The sequence below is a fragment of the Schistocerca americana genome, chromosome 1, assembly GCF_021461395.2.
Source record: "Schistocerca americana isolate TAMUIC-IGC-003095 chromosome 1, iqSchAmer2.1, whole genome shotgun sequence".
In the NCBI taxonomy this organism is placed as follows: domain Eukaryota; kingdom Metazoa; phylum Arthropoda; class Insecta; order Orthoptera; family Acrididae; genus Schistocerca; species Schistocerca americana.
This window is the reverse complement of record NC_060119.1, coordinates 754,111,486-754,130,266: the sequence shown is the minus strand read 5'-3', so window position 1 is coordinate 754,130,266 and position 18,781 is coordinate 754,111,486. Positions and strand designations below refer to the sequence as shown.

General features: G+C 40.2%; 1 protein-coding gene across 10 annotated transcripts in view; it reads left to right on the top strand.

Annotated features, from left to right (window-relative positions):
- Window positions 1-18,781, top strand: part of LOC124611222 (protein lap4) — a 528,343-nt gene that overhangs the window by 256,966 nt on the left and 252,596 nt on the right. For all 10 annotated transcript variants that reach the window (XM_047140227.1, XM_047140228.1, XM_047140229.1 and 7 more), the window contains exons 6-7: window positions 2,367-2,441; window positions 5,746-5,963. In XM_047140227.1, the coding sequence (XP_046996183.1) occupies window positions 2,367-2,441; window positions 5,746-5,963 (293 nt within the window). The remainder of the gene's footprint in view (window positions 1-2,366; window positions 2,442-5,745; window positions 5,964-18,781) is intronic.

The window sequence follows — 18,781 nt, the reverse complement described above, 5'->3', positions numbered from 1 at the left end:
ATTTCCATAGGCAGAATCACTCAATAGATCATATGTTTTACTTATGTAGTCCTTGCTTAACATTAAAAGTACAGCATTTTCTTTGTCAGTGGTTAGTATTACTATGCCCTGTATCACATCGTAACACTGCCTACAGACACCAATGAAAAGAAACCAGAATATCATATGTTCCATACATTGGCACCATTTCCAAAACAATTAATAGAATTACTGTTTATTACTTTGTGAGAAAGATAAAGTAGGATTCCAAAAACTGAGTGTATCGTTGTGCAGGTATATTTAATGGTCTGCTTTAAAGACCATGCTGACACTCCGAATCAAGTGAGCAAACTGTTTGTATTTGTCTCTATATGTATAAGTGATTTTATCCATTGGTTTGTGAATTTGTGAGATAAAGTCCTTGTCTGGCGTAGGCTACTTTAGTTAAACGTGTCGTTGAACATTAGCCCTTTGCTTTTATGTTTTAATGATAGAATCTCTCTTCACACTAAGAATGTGATCAGGGTGTTGCATTTCCAATCCCCATCCTGCTGTCATGTATTGTGGCAATTGTTATTCATCTATTGTATCTTTGGTGGTGATATGATAGTTTCTGTGAAACCAATTAGTGTGTAACTGTGTATTTAGCCATTCCTAATCATCAGCTAATCCAGAAGAGACTTCCTTATCTTACCCCCCCCCCCCCCCCCCCCCTGCTTGCATATCAAGTTGATACTGTGTTAAAAACTTTTTAGCTGTTTTGGAGCTGTAGAATGGGATGGATGGATGGGGTAAGGAAAAAATGTGGAAAGGAATTTTTTGGGGGGGGGGGGGGGGGGGCACATTACTTATGTGGACTGTCACCTTTATTTTCCAAGTACTTTCGGTACAGTGAACAAACTTGTCCAATCACTTCCATGAAATTCTGGTGCTTGGAACTGTAGTCAACCCAGAATTGAGGGCTTAAATGATTTACTGTTTAAAACAATACGAGAGAAGGAAAGTTGCTACTCACCATATAGTGCAGATGCTGAGCCGCGGCTGTGAGTAGAAACTTTCCTTCTCTAGTATTGTTACATTCCATCCTGGATTTTCCATTGTTTGATTTACTAATTTAAAACATTGAGAAGCAAACTATTTATAGGGATATAGGAAGAAATGGCAGCCACTAGGTATGATGTCAAAGTGGTATTAGTTAATGTGACAACCAGTTTCAGGAATAAAGTTAATCGTAAACAAGATTAAAGCACATATTAGAAACAGCATAAACACAAAAAATTGTTAGCATAACATAAATAATAGGCAGAAGGATTATGTTGTCCAAAATGTTTAATCATGATTGAGGACATCGAATAGCAGTGATATGTATCTCTTATACCTGCTGTTGCATAGTATTAGAATTTTTTATTAATGATATAAACAATGATGTTCTTACTTATAACACATTATTGTATTATTAAGTGTCCTTTCAGTGTTTGGAATGTGCAGTCTCCTACTGTGTACATAAGAAAGCAGTATTGTGTTGATTTGGGTAATGTGTTTACTCATGCCCTGTATTGTATATGGCTAATTTATTTTTACACTTAATTGTGTTTTTTAATGTCTGTTATTTGCTCAATATTTTTGACAATTTGATACTATTGCTTTTTATTTGCTTTTATGCTGATGCCGTGTTCGATATAGGTTTGTACATTGTTTAGGAGCCACTTTTAATATTATGAGTTCTTGAAATAGACTGAATAATTAATTAAAAATGCATTTTGTGGCTTAGGTGTTTAAATGAAACAGTGGCTTCTCTATATAGGTGTAAATGAAAGGAAATTATGGTGTCAATTATGTCTGAAAATTGTTACATTTCCAATTAACAAGTATCATGGGCAGCAAAGCACCATTGAGAAGTGTGTAAAACAGGCGAAAAGTGATAGTTTTATGAACTGTAAAAGCTGAGCTTGAATATAAGCAGTACTGTTTGTATGTGCTATTATCATTTTTTGTCTTTCATGTAATTAAAAAAATACAATAACTTGATTATGTGCGACAGATCTGTCACATTAATTGTGCTGATTAAAGGTGGTGGACAAATTACACTGAGGTTGTAGCATCTCTTTGCTGTCCCTCTTTTTCTTCTCTCATCTTTATTTTATTAAATGTATTGTTTTCTTGATTTGTTTAAAATTTCTCGAGACTTTGTTGTAGAAAGTAACTATTTTTTTCCTCTGTTGTTGACTTTTGGCAAGATATTGGTGTAAGAGATGTATTGATAATTATTCTGCACTGGATCAGTACTTCTCTGTATCTAATGAGTAGTCCTAAATTGCAAGTCTTTTATAGAATTCAATTATTTTAATTGTTGATGCTCATATATTAATTCTCTGTTGGGTTTTCAGCCACATCACATTGGTAAACTTCCAGCACTACAAGAGCTCTGGCTTGACCACAACCAACTACAGCATTTACCACCAGTAAGAAAAACAAACAAAAAGTACCCATTTATCTTATGAGGCAATTTAGATATTCTGTATTTTCCTCAAACTTTGTCAGAACGAGTGTTACAAATAACAGAACTTTAACCATATTGAATATGTGTCATTAATTACATCCACTAGTCTTAAGCTAGTCTAATTAACAGATGCCATTAATTTAATTTCCAGATATCTGTACAAGATTTACTTTTAACAGAAATATTAATTTTAGTTAAATTTATTTCAGTGTTGCTACGTACCCATGTGCATGATTAGTAGAAATGGAAAAGACCACACAAAGAAACTTGACATCTTATGTGGTTGGGGCCCAAACATCCCCAGACAATACCAGAGCTTGGATAATCCGAAAGGAAAATAAAAGAAGGGGGATCAAAGGTCTTATGTACATACATATGGTTTTGGGAGGAAAACATTAAATGTATGATTGCAATAGTAGTAATGTTTAAATTTGTAATGAACAATTACTACACTGCCTGACAAAAAAGTGATGTACCCAGCAGGGGAGAAGAAAACAAAATGAAACCTCATAGTTTGAAAGAGTATGTAATGTTATAGTAGTCGTACAAGATTTAGTCAAATGTGCAAAGAACTTGACTGTGAGAGTCCACTTGTAATTCTGACATTGCACCCCCTCTGACTTGGATGCAGGCACTAATAAGGTTGAGAAGGGTGTCATGAGGCTGCTGTATCCTCTTCTGAAACAGGTGGCCCACAATTATTGTAGCTGGTCCTGGATGTCCTTCATACTGGCACTGGGGAGTAGAAGTCTGAGCTGACCCCAAATGTTCTATTGGGGACAGATCTGGACATATTACTGGCCACAGGTGTGCCTCAACATCACCCAGACAGTCCATAGAAACGTGTCACATGTGAATGGGTGTTGTTCCATTGCAAAATGGCAACACAGTACCGTCACATGAGAGGTAACACATGAAGATGCAGAATATATGTGATCTACCATAGTGCTGTCAAGAGTTTCTACAGCCAACGTCAGCTGTGGTACCAAGAGTAGCACTGCTGTGCCTCTCCAAAACAGTCAGCAGTCCATGCTTCGCAGTCATGGCACTATTCCAAACACAGCCTTGTGTTGTGCAATTAGCAGCATGGGGTGGTAGTTCCCCACTCTGGCTGCTGCTAATCTCCAACAAATGGTGCAGGGTGACTCAGGATGTTGCAGTGAGTCCATTACTTGTTCTTGGATGGCAGACACAGATGTGAAGAGACCACCATGTGCTTGGTGAATAGTATGGTGTTCCTCTGTTAAGATGGTCAGACATGGCCAACTGGAACCTTGACAAAAAGTATGCGTGGCCTCATATTCCCATTCAGTCTAACATTAGCCCATTGTCACATCTGAAAGCACCACAAGTCTTGGATATTGCACAATTCCACCCACCAGCCAAATGAAACCCACATTGCGGGACACTTTCAGACTTTGTCAGGCACTGATAACACTGTCCCACAAGTGTATACGGTATCTCCGTTTCCTCCATAGTGATCACTCAACATCTGAAGCAGTACCCCTTACATGCCCTAGCTTTACCCAGCCAAGTAACAGCCCACATGCACTCTGGTGGCTCATGTACCTGACAGAGAGAATTACAATTCTAATCATTTATATACCTGCCAATGGTGCGTGTGTGTACATTTAAATTGGCATCTGACCATATCTTCCGGGTGCTCCACATTAATTTTGTCAGGTGTGCGATTGGTTGTGGTAGTAGTAGTGGTAGCAGTGTAGCAGTGGTGGTAGTATGAAAGTGTCACTGAAGGAGGCAGAAACCTACTTTTGTCTCTGAAACAATTTTCACTGGAGCATTGTCGTCACCACTGGATTCTTCGTAAAATTTTATTTTGACATCACCTGTTTTGTGAGGCATATCTTCCAGCTGGGAGGAGTGGTCTGTGCTATTGTCAGGTCCTTAATTTCACCATCCTCTGTATTGTTCAGCAAGCTATTCCTCAGTCATTGTAGGTGGTTCCCTCAAACTGTACTGAAAACCTCAGTTTCCCAGCATATGGCATGTTTGATGTTGATCCTGTGAATACGGTTTCCCAAAGGCATATGTCACTATGATTAAGGAGCAGTTCTTGAAGGGGCAGTTCTTGAAGGAGCAGTTCTTGAAGGAGCAGTTCTTGAAGGAGCAGTTCTTGAAGGAGCAGTTCTTGAAGGAGCAGTTCTTGAAGGAGCAGTTCTTGAAGGAGCAGTTCTTGAAGGAGCAGTTCTTGAAGGAGCAGTTTCTGGTAATGTAATTTAAAGGCTTCAGTAACTCTTTCAGCATGAGTGAATTAAGCTTGCAATGTTGGGTTGTGGGCATTTTGCAGTTTTTTTAACTGAGTTTCCATGGTTGAGGTGGACTATTGCACAACCAGAGAAGAACTCTCCTTGGCACTATATTAGGTACAAGGGAATTTCAGCGTACAGAACAAACTCACGGTAAGAGAGATCTGCTGACAACACATTTTAGTGTTCTGGACAGGCAGATTTTCAGGGGTCATATATTTGAGATCTCGGCTAGTCAGTTTTACTAATAATGTCCTGAAGTGGTAAGCAGTAGATAGCTTGTTACACCCATGGCACTTATCATTTCGTGAGACGAATGCTTTGGATAGCCGCTTTTAAAAATTCAAAGACATCTCTCTGTGCTATGTAGTTGTTAAAATGTATAAAACTCTTTCTGTACCAAATTTTGAAATTTTTCACGAAATTACACAGCAGAATATTTATGGACCTTGAAATGCACCTACTTCTAATGTGCTGCAGTTGGAACCAGCTGCCATATCTGCTCCTGAGAAAGTTGCCTGGTTTATTATTTTAATAACCAAGAATGGCTGCGAATGCTGCCAAACAACTAATACTGGAAAATGAAACAAGAATGGTTCTGTTGTCCTGTAAATAGACATTCTGTCCATTACATCAACAGAGTAACCAATAGCACTGTTAAAGCAGGATGAGAAATTGTCTCTTTAATAAGTGTTAGTAAGGCCTTATATGTTTAATTGCACTGGAATGGCAATATTAATGAATCATTTATTGTCAATAAAATGCATAAAAATTGAATAGGAGGTTGATGGTCTCCTGTTAGCCTTGGAAAATTATGTACTCACTAAATTCCAAAAATACCTAAGGACAGTGGAAGATAAAATCTTTTCATTTTAACCTAGGATAATTGAAAGCTTGTGTAATAATTATTTTGATGATTGGGTCTCTAATTTGTGTTACTTACTTACTGTAATAAACACTGAAAGGGTTCAACCAGTGAACTATTTTTTTTCCTAACAGGAGATAGGCAACTTGAAGAAATTAGCTTGTTTGGATATTTCGGAGAACCGACTGGAAGATCTCCCAAATGAAATTGGTGGTCTGGAGAGTCTCACGGATCTGCATTTATCACAGAACATGATTGAGAGTCTACCAGATGGTCTAGGGTATTTACAGAAGCTTACAATTCTTAAGGTTGACCAGAACAGACTGGTTTCATTGAACCCCAATATTGGAAAGTAAGTATTACTAGAGTACTTGTAATTGTTGGGAATTGTGGTCAATGGTTTTTTGCAAAGTTGTAAAAAAGGATGAAAAAATTGTAAACTATTAAAGGGGGCTTTAAGTGAAGTTTTGCTAAAACCGTGTGTAGCATAGTTTCTTACCTGCAATGTGCTCTGAAATAATACTTACCTTACTTAATTTCTTCCAAGAAAACCTCATTCAAATTACGTAGGCTCTGTTGTGTGTGTTAAAAGCCCTCGGCTTTAATGCTTCGTACCTCAATTTTTATGTGTATATACTTCTACAAATAGTGTTTGCTACTATTGGTGGCAAATCTTCTTGCAATGTAGAGAAAGTGTTAAAGATGAGAATGATGAATATGAAGACAAGAAGGTAGCGAAAGAACCACACCAGCAAGACAACTGAACTAAAAGATCCAGAAAGAACATATGTAACAAAAGTGAAAATCGTTCCATAAAAACACGGGAGAACTGCCGGATATCAGTAACGTTCTGCCACGATATTTCGGCGCAGAGTCTTCTGGCCATCTTCAGGTGAATGCCACTGTAGTAGTACTGGTGAGTACGCGCTGAGCTCCGCTATTTAAAGCCTTCTGAAGTGACATTGCGCGTGCGCTGCTCAGCGTGCCCTTTCATAACGGCTCCGTGCGCTGCGCCTCGCGCCCTTCACTGTGAAAGCCTGGCGTATCAGTATCAGGTCGATTTCCATCTTTATGCAGATAACTACGTCGACTACGAAGTTTCTCTATAACAGGATTCCAAGCAGAGTTTAGCTGATAACCACTATCTCGATTGATGAGAGTCTCGTTGTCAGACAATCTTATTTCCACAGATTCATTGATAATCGAGCTCCAAAAGTTTGATGTATGGGCCAAAATTTTTGTGTCATCGTAATTCATGGAATGGTCTGTGGAAATACAATGTTCGGCGATTGCGGACTTCGTGGGTTGGAGAAGGCGAGTATGCCGTTGGTGTTCCATAATGCGTTCCTGCACAGTTCGTGTCGTTTGCCCTATATATGATTTGCCGCATTCACATGGAATTTTGTTAAACACCTGGTTTACGCAGGCCCATGTCGTCTTTAACGGATCCCACCAGTGATGAAATTTTGGAAGGAGGACGAAAGATGAAAGAGTCAAACTTTTGGAGCTCGATTATCGATGAATCTGTGGAAATAAGATTGTCTGACAACGAGACTCTCATCAATCGAGATAGCGGTTATCAGCTAAACTCTGCTTGGAATTCTGTTGTAGAGAAACTTCGTAGTCGACGTAGTTATCTGCATAAAGATGGAAATCGACCTGATACCGATACGCCAGGCTTTCACAGTGGAGGGCGCGAGGCACAGCGCACGGAGCCGTTATGAACGCGCACGCTGAGCAGCGCATGCGCAATGTCACCTCAGAAGGCTTTAAATAGCGGAGCTCAGCGCGTACTCGCCAGTATTACTACAGTGGCATTCACCTGAAGATGGCCAGAAGGCTCTGCGCCGAAATATCGTGTCAGAACGTGTTGCTGATATCCTGCAGTTCTCCTGTGTTTTTATGGAACAATCAGTACGCCGGGAAAGCTTTAAACATCACAAAAGTGAAAATGTTCACTAGTCACAAAAAGCTTAGTCTGAAACACAAAGATTGCACCTGAAACTTGCTGCAGCTTTGCAGTCACATTTTGTCACAATACTGAAACAGGGTGTATACACCCCAGGACAACTGGGAAATCCAGGAAAAACCTGGGAGGGAAAGCTGGAAATTTTTTAGAATTCTGGGAATTTTTCAGTGTTCTAGTTTTCAGTTAACTTTTTAAGATTTTGGATGGTAAGAACTGATAGTCAAACGTCCTGAAAACCACACTGAAAAACTTGATATCAGGTTGTGACCTACTTCATTGTGAATTTGGACATACGAATGTGCAGTTTAAGTCAAATTATGCAGTTTAGTATGGTTTACTAAAGTCCAATACTCTTGGAGTAGCCTATGATGTCCTGTTTCTTTATGACATAATGTAAATTCGTATGAACATACGGGCTTCGTACGTCATTGTAATTGTGCACATACAGTGATGCCTGCTTTCTGACTCTCTCTGGCAGCTGCTGAAATGAACCTGTTTCTAACAGGTTGCGGGAAAATATTACAAATGGTGGTTTGAGAAGAATTAGTTTCAAAGTAAATTTCCGTTTACGCAAGATGAATTATGTTACATGTCAGAATGTTAGATGAATTTATTAAGTCACAGAGCAGTCGACTCCCATTCAAAACTTAACACTTCGAGGAGCAGACGCTTAAAAGAATTTCGAGCCCAGAAGACCTAACATTTATTCATTATTTAAAATCTGACTGGCACATCTGTGTGATGTAGTGTAAAGTGTAACACACACAAAATGACCAATATTATATGTATACTCTATATATAAACTCCTATATACACTGTGTATATTAATTTAAACTATAGGCTTTTCCTATTTGTGTTCGCGCTACTTAACGATGATGTTGCTATTGACTGACAGCACGTGGCCTAAGCTCTGAATATCTGCTGTCATCGGCTGGCGAGATCACGTGATACGAGCTAATATTGGCCGACAACTGCACGTCACAATCTCGATTTCAATGCTTTGGAAACTAACGTCCTGTGTTTGGTGGAATTCGAAATTATAGTTTCGTAATACGAAATCCTGCAGCAGTTGTGACCTCCCAATTTTTGTTCGCTGGTTCCTGTCCCATCGGTCATTCAGAGTTTACGTTGGCAACATTTTCAGTGGACCCAGAGAATGGTGTACCTGTCAGGTCTGTACTTAGTGTCCCTTTACCTGTCACTATTACCGTATTTACTCGAATCTAATCCGCACTTTTTTTCCGGTTTTTGTAATCCATAAAACCACCTGCGGCTTAGAATCGAGTGCAAAATAAGCGGAAGTTCTGAAAAATGTCTGTAGGTGCCGCCACAACTAACTTCTGCCGTCGAATGTATGTAGCGCTACACAGGCATGCTTTGCAGGCACAAAGATAAGTACTGGTGCCGAAACCTCTGCGTCAGTAAATAAATTTAAAAAAAAGGTGGAAGACGAGCGGTTTTTCCTCCGCCCCAAGTTTTGACCACTGCATTTTCATACATTATCCATCGAAGTAAATACAAATTCTGTATTGTTCATCTTCGAATGTTGCGCAGCGTTTCAATGTACTACGAAAATCCGACTGGCAAGACTGTTGGGGAGGTTTGTCAATATGACCAACTCTACGTTCTGAATTTTTTCCTACCTGTGAGAAGAGATGGTTGCTAATAGGAACTTCCATGAATTGTGAATCACATGCAGTATTCTCTTCACCATAAGAATAATACGAATATAAACATTTTGCCACATATTCTTTCGTGTTTGCTGCTATCTCATTTAAATTCTGTCTGCCTAATAAACTACGAAACTAGAGTGAGACAAAAGCAAACACGGAAGAATATACATATCATGTCATGTTTATATTCGTATTATTCTTATGCGTAATAGTGATACAGTCAGAAATGAAGCACGGCAATTGACTAGATTTTTAAATCTAAGATGACTAATTTCTGTGCAGAATGTAATGTACTAAAGAGGCGCCTGCAAAGATTTTCAAACGGAGAAAAATTTTCGCTAAACTCTCGTTCAGAACATCTTCTATCATACGCAGTCTATTATTTTATTCTTGTTGATCATTATCAAAGAAAGCTGCAATGTAAGTAATAACAACTCTTTCCATTGTTTCGCTTATGAGACAATTCCTCTTTTTTTTTTTTTTTTTTTTTTAAGCCGCGGAGTGCGCACTAAAGCAAGCCATGGCGCGAGCGACGACAGGTCGTAAACACTCATTATCAGAATGCAACAAACAATGCATGACACAGTACAATAATGCATTTTCAGCTTAGAGCGACGTAAAAGAACAAAGATAACGGCACTTATCAGATAAAGCAAAATAAGCAATCGATTCAAAACAGACGAAGCACATGAAAAAGGAAGGGTACCCGTATAAATACAGACGGAGCGCCTGACACATAGCAATGGCTACCTGGTAAAGCATAACTGCTAAGCTTACGTCTCGAACCAAACTACTGTAGCTGTATCGTCATTCATTCGAACTAAATTGTGTCTCATATTACAATGGACCAACTTTGTTTCGATTTGGAAGTGCGGCCAAAAACTTTCCTCTCCCCTTGAGTTTCAAGTCTCAAATTTCAGATGCGGCTTAGGTTCGGGAAAATTTTTTTCCTTGATTTCGAGTCTCATTTTTCAGGTGCAGCTTAGATTCGAGTGCGGCTTAGATTCGAGTGCGGCTGAGATTCGAGTGCGGCTGAGATTCGAGTGCGGCTGAGATTCGAGTGCGGCTGAGATTCGAGTGCGGCTGAGATTCGAGTGCGGCTGAGATTCGAGTGCGGCTGAGATTCGAGTGCGGCTGAGATTCGAGTGCGGCTGAGATTCGAGTGCGGCTGAGATTCGAGTGCGGCTGAGATTCGAGTGCGGCTGAGATTCGAGTGCGGCTGAGATTCGAGTGCGGCTGAGATTCGAGTGCGGCTGAGATTCGAGTGCGGCTGAGATTCGAGTGCGGCTGAGATTCGAGTGCGGCTGAGATTCGAGTGCGGCTGAGATTCGATTTGTGGCCTCTGTCAGACCATTGGTCACCCGTGCTCTGTATGTGGACAATTTCTGTATCTAAGATAGTTCCCACTCAGTGGCCTCTGCGGGGCGACAGCTCCATGGTGCTATTTGGCACGCATCTGTGTTGACACTCTCACACATTTTTCACACTTTAAATCATGGGTAGTGATTTCCTGTCATTGTGCTGTGGTCTATCCCAATTTGGAGTTGTACCTGGGTGCCCAATGTCTGATCGTGGTCCCCCAGTTCTTTTTCTTGGGTCTTCTTTTTGACAAAAACCTTACTTGTTTACTCTACATCCGCATTCTGAAGATTAGCTGTTTCAACAAACTCAATGCGCTTCACTTCATGGACAACACCTCTCATGTCATCGATCATTCTACTCTTTTCCGTCTTTATGGGGCCTTAGATCTGTCCCTTCTGGACTGTGGCTTCAAATGTATGACACAACGGCCCCTTCTACACTGCCCATCTTGGAACTGCTCCACCTTCGTGGTATCCATTTGGCCACTGGTGCTTCTCACACTAGCCCTGTTGATAGACTTCTGATTGACACTGGCAGTCCCAGCTCCTTGTTTCATTTGCCATTGCTCTTTCCCTGCACACCCCTCCCACTCTATTCTTTTTATGACTTTGTTATGTCGCCCACCTGCTGCCTGCCCTCCGGTGGGATTTCTGGTTGGGCTCTGCCTTGCTTCTCTCTGCCATGATCTCCATCTTCCCTGTTTGTTCTGTACCCAATGCTCTTTCCCAAATACCAGCCCTTTGGTTAGCTTCTTGGTCCCAGATTAGGATGGATCTCTTCCAAGGTCCAAAAGACTTCATCATGTTCTGTTGTTTGTTCTGCTTGCTCTTACAGAAGTTCCAGCGTGTTATTATTTTTTACACTGATGGTTCTAAATCCACCAGTCGCATGGATTATGCCTTCAGGTCTTCTGGTAGCAAGGAATGCCATCTCTTGCCTGTTACATGTGGGGTGTTTACTGCGGAACAGATTACCATATAACAGGCTCTTTGGTTTCATAAATGGTCCTCCTTCACCTGAGTTTCATTTGTAAGGACATGATGAGCAGCCTTCAGGCTATCAGCCAGGGTTTTTCCTGTCACCCCTTGGCCTTTGCCATCCACCACCTTCTTGCTGATCTTGACCATGCTGCTTGTTTGGTTGATTTCCTTTGGTTTCCTGGCCATCCGGGTATCCCGGGTGATGAGCTTGGCAGTCATCTTATCAGGACGGGGGTTGGGATGGGGCTACCACCTACCACCATTCACCATGTGACCTCTCCAAGGATTTCCAGCTTCACATCCAATTCCTTTTTTTCTCAGTTGTGGGCCACCTCTTGAGGGCCATCCCCATTGTCTACCGTATTTACTCGAATCTAAGCCGCACTCGAATCGTAAGCCGCACTTGAAAAATGAGACTCGAAATCAAGGAAAAAAATATTTTCCCGAATCTAAGCCGCACCTGAAATTTTAGACTCGAAATTCAAGGGGAGAGAAAAATTATAGGCCGCATCTCCAAATCGAAACAAAGTTGGTCCATTGTAATATGAGACACAATTTAGGTCGAATGAATGACGATACAGCGACAGTAGTTTGGTTCGAGTCGTAAGCTCAGCAGTTAAGCTTTACCAGGTAGCCAGCCATTGCTATGCGTCAGGCGCTCCGTCGGTATTTATACGGGTACCCTTCCTTTTCCACGTGCTTCGTCTGGTTTGAATTGATAGCTTATTTTTCTTTGATCTGATGAGCGCAGTTTTCTTTGTTAAAGGTGTTTACGTCACTCTAAGCTGAAAATGCGTCACTGTACTGTGTCATGCATTGTTTGCCGCATTCTGATAGTGCGTGTTTACGGCCTGTCGCTGCTCGCGGCATGGCTTGCTTTTGTGCGCGCTACCGCCGCCCCCCCCCCTTTTTTTTCCTTTTTTTTTCCCAAAAAAAAAAAAAAAAAAAAGAGGAATCGTCTCATTAGCGAAACAATGGCAAGAAACTGCTATTTGTTGTTACTTACACTGCTGCTTTCTTTGATAATGGTCAACAAGAACCAAATAATAGACTGCGTATGATAGAAGATGCTCTGAACGAGAGTTTAGCGAAAATTTTTCTCCGTTTGAAAATCTTTGCAGGCGCCTCTTTAGTACACAGAAATTAGTCATCTTAGATTTAAAAATCTAGTCAATTGCCGTGCTTCATTTCTGACTGTATCACTATTAAGCATAAGAATAATACGAATATAAACATGACATGACATGATATTTATATTCTTCCATGTTTGCTGTTGTCTCACTCTAGTTTTGTAGTGTATTAGGCAGACCGGATTTAAATGAGATAGCAGGAAACATGAAACAATACATGGCAAAACGTTTATATGCGTATTATTCTTATGGTGACGAGGATACTGCACAATTTATAAAAGTTCCTATAATAGCAACCATCTCTTCTCACAGATAGGAAAAAAATTCAGAACGTAGAGTTGACCATATTGACAAACATCCCAAACAATCTTGCCAGTCGGATTTTCGTAGTACATTGAAAATTGCTCGTCTTCCACCTTTTTTTTTTTTAAATTTATTTACTGACGCAGAGGTTTTGGCGCCAGTATTTATCTTTGTGCCTACAAAGCATGCCTGTGTAGCGCTACATATATTCGACAGCAGAAGTAAGTTGTGGCGGCACCCACCAACTTTTTTCAGAATTTCCGCTGGCTTTGCACTCGATTCTAAGCCGCAGATGGTTTTTTGGATTACAAAAGGCGGAAAAAAAAGTGCGGCTTAGATTTGAGTAAATACGGTAATAAGCTTTGTGGAATCCAGGGGACTCCTATCGTGTGGTGTTCTTCCCTCTGCCTCTCCCAGCAGGAATCTATCATTCTTTGCCGTCTTTGTATCAGCCATACCAGATTGACACATGAATTTTTACTTTGTGATGAGTCATTACTCTTTGTAGTTGGTGGGGACCCCCTCATGGTGGTCCATATTTTGCTGGACTGCCCCCACCTTTTGCACCTACGTGCTAAATATGCCCTCCTACTCTCCTTGTTATAGGTGTTCGCAGATGGGCCTTCTACAGCTATGTCCATCCTCACATTTCTTTGTGGAAGTGATTTGTCCTCTCAGATATAAGTACCTGAATTTCTTTCCAGAATTGGAGACCCGTAGTTAGTGTTGGCATTGGTTTGGGATGCCTTTGACCTTTCCTTCATTCTCGTCAGGTTTTTTACTCCTGTTTCTGGTTTTGTCTGGTCATTTGTGCTGTTTTGTTTCCCCTTTTCTTGTGTCTTCTTCTCCTGGCGTTGTCTTGATTGTATCGCAATCAAGGTATGGTGTGGGGCAAGGATGGGTTGGCAGTAGTGCTAGCATCCCATTGCACATAGCGCATTGGGGGAACTGTGTGCTCTTGCCCCCTCCCTGCCTCTCCTTCGCCTAATGATCCTTCTTCATCTTTCTTTTCCCATTTTCCTTTCCTATCAACTGGACTGTGCTGTTGATGTTGATTCACGCTTAGTTTCTGGCACATTGGGTTGTGGTACCAATGACCTCCCCTCATCAAATCAACCAACCAACCCCATCTACTCCAAAGTGGGATGCATCAGTCAATTATTGTGCATTTGTTTATTGTAATATGCCCTTTTTGCAAAGTATGACTTCTACAACACAGGAATTTTAAAAAGTTGTGATGAAATAAACTGCCAGAAAAGACTTTTTTATTATTGTTTCACATAATAGGAAATTAGGAAGTGACTACAGTTGATAAAAATCTTGGGAAGAGCATATGAATGGAGTAATTACAGGCAGCTTCACTTCTCTTTCATTGACCTCGCCTTCTGTTTGTATTGGGGACATTTGGAAAGTGTCTTGAAAAACTCACTATATCCTGCAGGAATGTGAGGATGGCTGTAAAATAACGGGACTGATGCTGTTGTAGATTAAGTACACATGTGCCATAGATGAACAACCAATAGCTGTGCAGCGTGAAGCCTTCTCAGTCAGTGCATCATCTGTAGTGTCTGGAGACAAATCATTGTAGCCGTGGCCTTAGTTTGTGCAAGAGCTGTTTCATTGTTTCGCCATAAAATGATAATTGTAATAAAAGAGCAATGAATTGTCTCCAAATTTCACATAGAACTTGAAAAAACTGACTTAAAACTATCTGTTTAAAAGAAGTCTTTGGAAAAGACTGTTCATCATGTACCCAAGTTTACTGGTTCAAGCATTTGCAAGATGGCCTAGTAGAGTCATACGCAGAACGCCATTCAGCATAAAAAAAAGGACGAAAATCTTGAAAAAGTAGGTAATCTGGTTGAATCTGACCATTGATATTAACAAAGAATATGTAAGGCAAATTTTACACAACCAGTTCAACATGAAAGAAGTGTTCGTGAACCGGTACGGAAAATTCTCATGATCGAATAAACAGCAGCTCATGAAAATGAAAATGTTGGTACTAACACTTTGAAAACTATTGAAAATGATTCTAATTTCTTGGAAAGAGAGACAAAATGTGACAAATTGTGGTTTTTCCTTTATGATCCAGAAACTAAGTGAAAAAAAAAAGGACTCAAGTGAGAAAATAAAGATTCAGAGCGATAATGATAGTTTTTTATATTCATTGAATTGTATATCTTGACTGGATTCCTTTAGGTCAAACTATTAATGAACGTTACTGCCTTGAGATTCTTGCTCAAATCCATGAGAAAATAAGAAAAAGTGACCCAAATTGTGGAAGAACAAGTCATGGATTCTGCATCAAGACTGTGCGCTGACTTATATCACATTGTTTGATGAAAGAGTTTTCTGTTGAAGTAGACCCCAGTGTTAGACCCATCCACCTTACTTGCCTGACCTAGCATCATAAGGTGTTTATCTATTCCACGAGCTCAGATCTGCATTAAAGGGTAAAAAATTTTGGTTCATTGAAACAGTGAAAGAAAAAATGCAAGTGCCATCAAGCAGCTCTCAGAGAAAGCCTTACAGCACTGTTTCCATTAATGGAAAGTTTGCATGGAACATTGTAGGGATAGAAGGGGGGAGTATATTGAGGGTGACAGTAATTAAATATGTATTTTTTGGAGTAAAATGTTTTACAACAATAGTCTTGTTATTTTACAGCCACACCTCATATGTTGTCCAAATTTTTTGCAGATTATTGGAGGACTGCCATTGAGATATGCTTTATCATCAGTAGATTCTGAGGGATATCGTAGCATTTAAGAGAAAACGTGTGCTTGTCTAGTCCATCCATCGGCATAGTAATAAGCAACACTCATCCATTTCATATCTGATTTGTGTTCAATATGCTTCAACTTGGACAATTGAAAAGTAATTTTATTTTTCTTGGGAATACCTCTTTCTGCTGTTTCATATGATACACACCTTTTTATAGTGCCTGGTCCACCATTTCTTGAAAACAAAAATATCATCTGAATATGCTACTTCCGTGGGTCTTTTTCATAAGCTCACAGCTTTTCAAATTTGATTAGGTATGCCATTTCTGCATATTGTAGTTCAATTGAACACAGAAAAGGTAAAGAAAGGGAAAGCATCAAAGAAAATGTAATTGCAATTTGAAGTCGTATGTTTGTCTTTTTAGCTGCAGAAAACTTAGGTGATTACCAAATCATGAATGTAAGATGGAAGTAGAATCTTGGTAAAATATGAGGGGTGTTCAAAAGGAAACATACAAAACAACACTTTGTGGTATAATAATGTACTGAAAGCTCTGGTTGAGAATAATGAATTACTTATGAATAAAGGAGATGACTCATCGAAAGGTAGAAGTGCTGCGTCATCGACTGATACGCCAGCAAAAGGTACAGAGCTTTGCTTTGCTAGCTGTTGGAGTGCAATACCTTTCTCAAGCTGTAGGAGAAAAATCACACACACACACACACACACACACACACACACACACACACACACACAAACTCACTCACCCCCCCCCCCCCCCCTCTCTCTCTCTCTCTCTCTCTCTCTCTCTCTCTCTCTCTCTCTCTCATGCACGTGCCTGTCTCCTCCCTACATTGTGATCAGTCAACTGTCAGGTCTCTCCTGGCCCACGGTGAGTGTACTGGGATGAGGTGGGGGTGTAGGCTGAGGTGGGCTGAGAGATTGAGAGAGGTGGGAGGCAGGAAGGGGTTGGTGGCAAGCATCTAGTGGCTCATGGGAAAGCGGGGAGCCGTCCATGGGCTAGCTAGAGGTGCAGGTATAGGAGGCAGGTGGCAGATGGCTGGGCCTGTGATTTCACAGTCTAGGGTGCAAGATGGCAGCACACAACTAGTTGACACATATTGGGCGGGGGTAATGGGAAAGGGTTGTGGTTTTGTGTGTGTGTGTGTGTGTTTTTCTCCTATAGCTTGAGAAAGAAATTTCATGCCGAAAGCTAGCAAAGCAAAGCTCTTTATGTTTTGTTGGTGCTTCTGTTGGTGATGCAGCATTTCTGCTTTTCAGTGAATTGGTTCCTTTATTCATAAATAATTCATTATTCGCAACCAAAACAATGCTTTGGGTATTGTTGGTCTTTATTCAAAAGTACTCACCAGAGGCCTGAACATAACTATCCCACTGTTTCATGAGCCAAGGGATTCCCCATTTCCAGATTTCCTGTGGCTATGACATGAGCTACTCCTTTACTGTGTCCTTCAGTTCATCATCTGAGCTGAAGTGCTTTTGAGATGGTTGTTCAGCAGGCCAATTACATTTAAGCTGCAGGGCAACATGTGCAGGGCCCTCCCCTATTCTGTATCTTTCCGCCATTTTGCTGATCGATTTGGTACATGAGCACACCGAATGGTCTTGTTTTCGAAAGAGAGCCCCAACATTATTCTGTAAGCATTTCGGAAGCAATGCCGAACTGCCCTAGTGAACAGAAAAGCTGTTCTCAGTTCTCCTCGTACCAACCAATCAAAAGCAATCTGCCTCAGATCCGTGCATTCAAGCTGGAACGCCACAGTGACATGAACTCAAAGTGACTAGCAGCTGGCACAGTACAGAAAAACGAGGTTTCAGTACGTAATACTGTTCAAATTTTGCTGACCGCATGCTTCCATGAATGCGTGATAACAATAGAATATTGACTGTGTTCTGGAAACTGTCATAAATGTCACATTATGTAATTTTATTCTCATTCACATCGATGTCTTGTTTTGGGTTTCTTGTTTCAGAATATGAGTTAGGAATGGAGTGTAGTACCACATTGTACAGGTACATCTATAGAAGAATGGAGTGTAGTACCACTTTGTACAAGTACATCTATAGAAACACCTGAAAAAATTGTCACATTTTTTCTGTTTTCCGTCATTCCTTAGTTGCTTCAAACTTCATGGAGGTACATTCCCTCTACTCAACTAATTGGAGGCAGTTTATTTATTGCCATATGCGTTTTGCTTCCTTTATTTGTGATGATGCTTCACAAATAAAAGAAGCGAAACGCATATGTGAATAAACTGCCTTCAATTATTTGCGTAGATGGAACACGTCTCCACGAACCCGAAAAATTGTTTAAGAGAATGTCAAAGAATAAGATGATGCATAGATTGTGGTTGTAACTCGCTCACAGAGATCCAAATGATAAAGTAGCCTACTTCCCTATATGATACATCAACAATTTTGCTCGCAAAAATAAAATTTAATAAAATCACCTTTTCAGGAGCGTGTGGCGAATGTAGCTATAGAAGTTTGTTGTAGTTTATAACATGCACCTAATGAATCAAAATGTTTCACACATAGCGGTATAGTCTGAAAATGCTGAGGCGGGAATTTTTCATCTCTGTCTACTGTTGGTAAGGATTCTATCGCAAACAGATACTTGTGACAAGCTACGTATTCCAAAAAAAATGGTGAATTATTTGTGACAAGAAGTAGTATAAATGTCACTGTCAGTTGTTCTTGCACAGTACTTTCATCTTTCATTTCTTAATAAACATATGGAAGTCACGAAATCGGAGATACTTATTACTGAGAAAGCACGCTCTTACGTGTAAATTACATTACAACGAGTATTTCAGAAAAATGCTTAACTTTGACGATTAATGAAGTCTCAGAATGCATCCTGCAGTATACGAACCTATGTCCTTTGCCACGGCAGTTCATTGCTTCATTACAACAACTCATTATTTTATCTAATTTCATTTGAGAGACACAGGCTGACTTCATTGCCAAATGATGCGGGGGTAAGCCGTAAGTGCATAAAATTT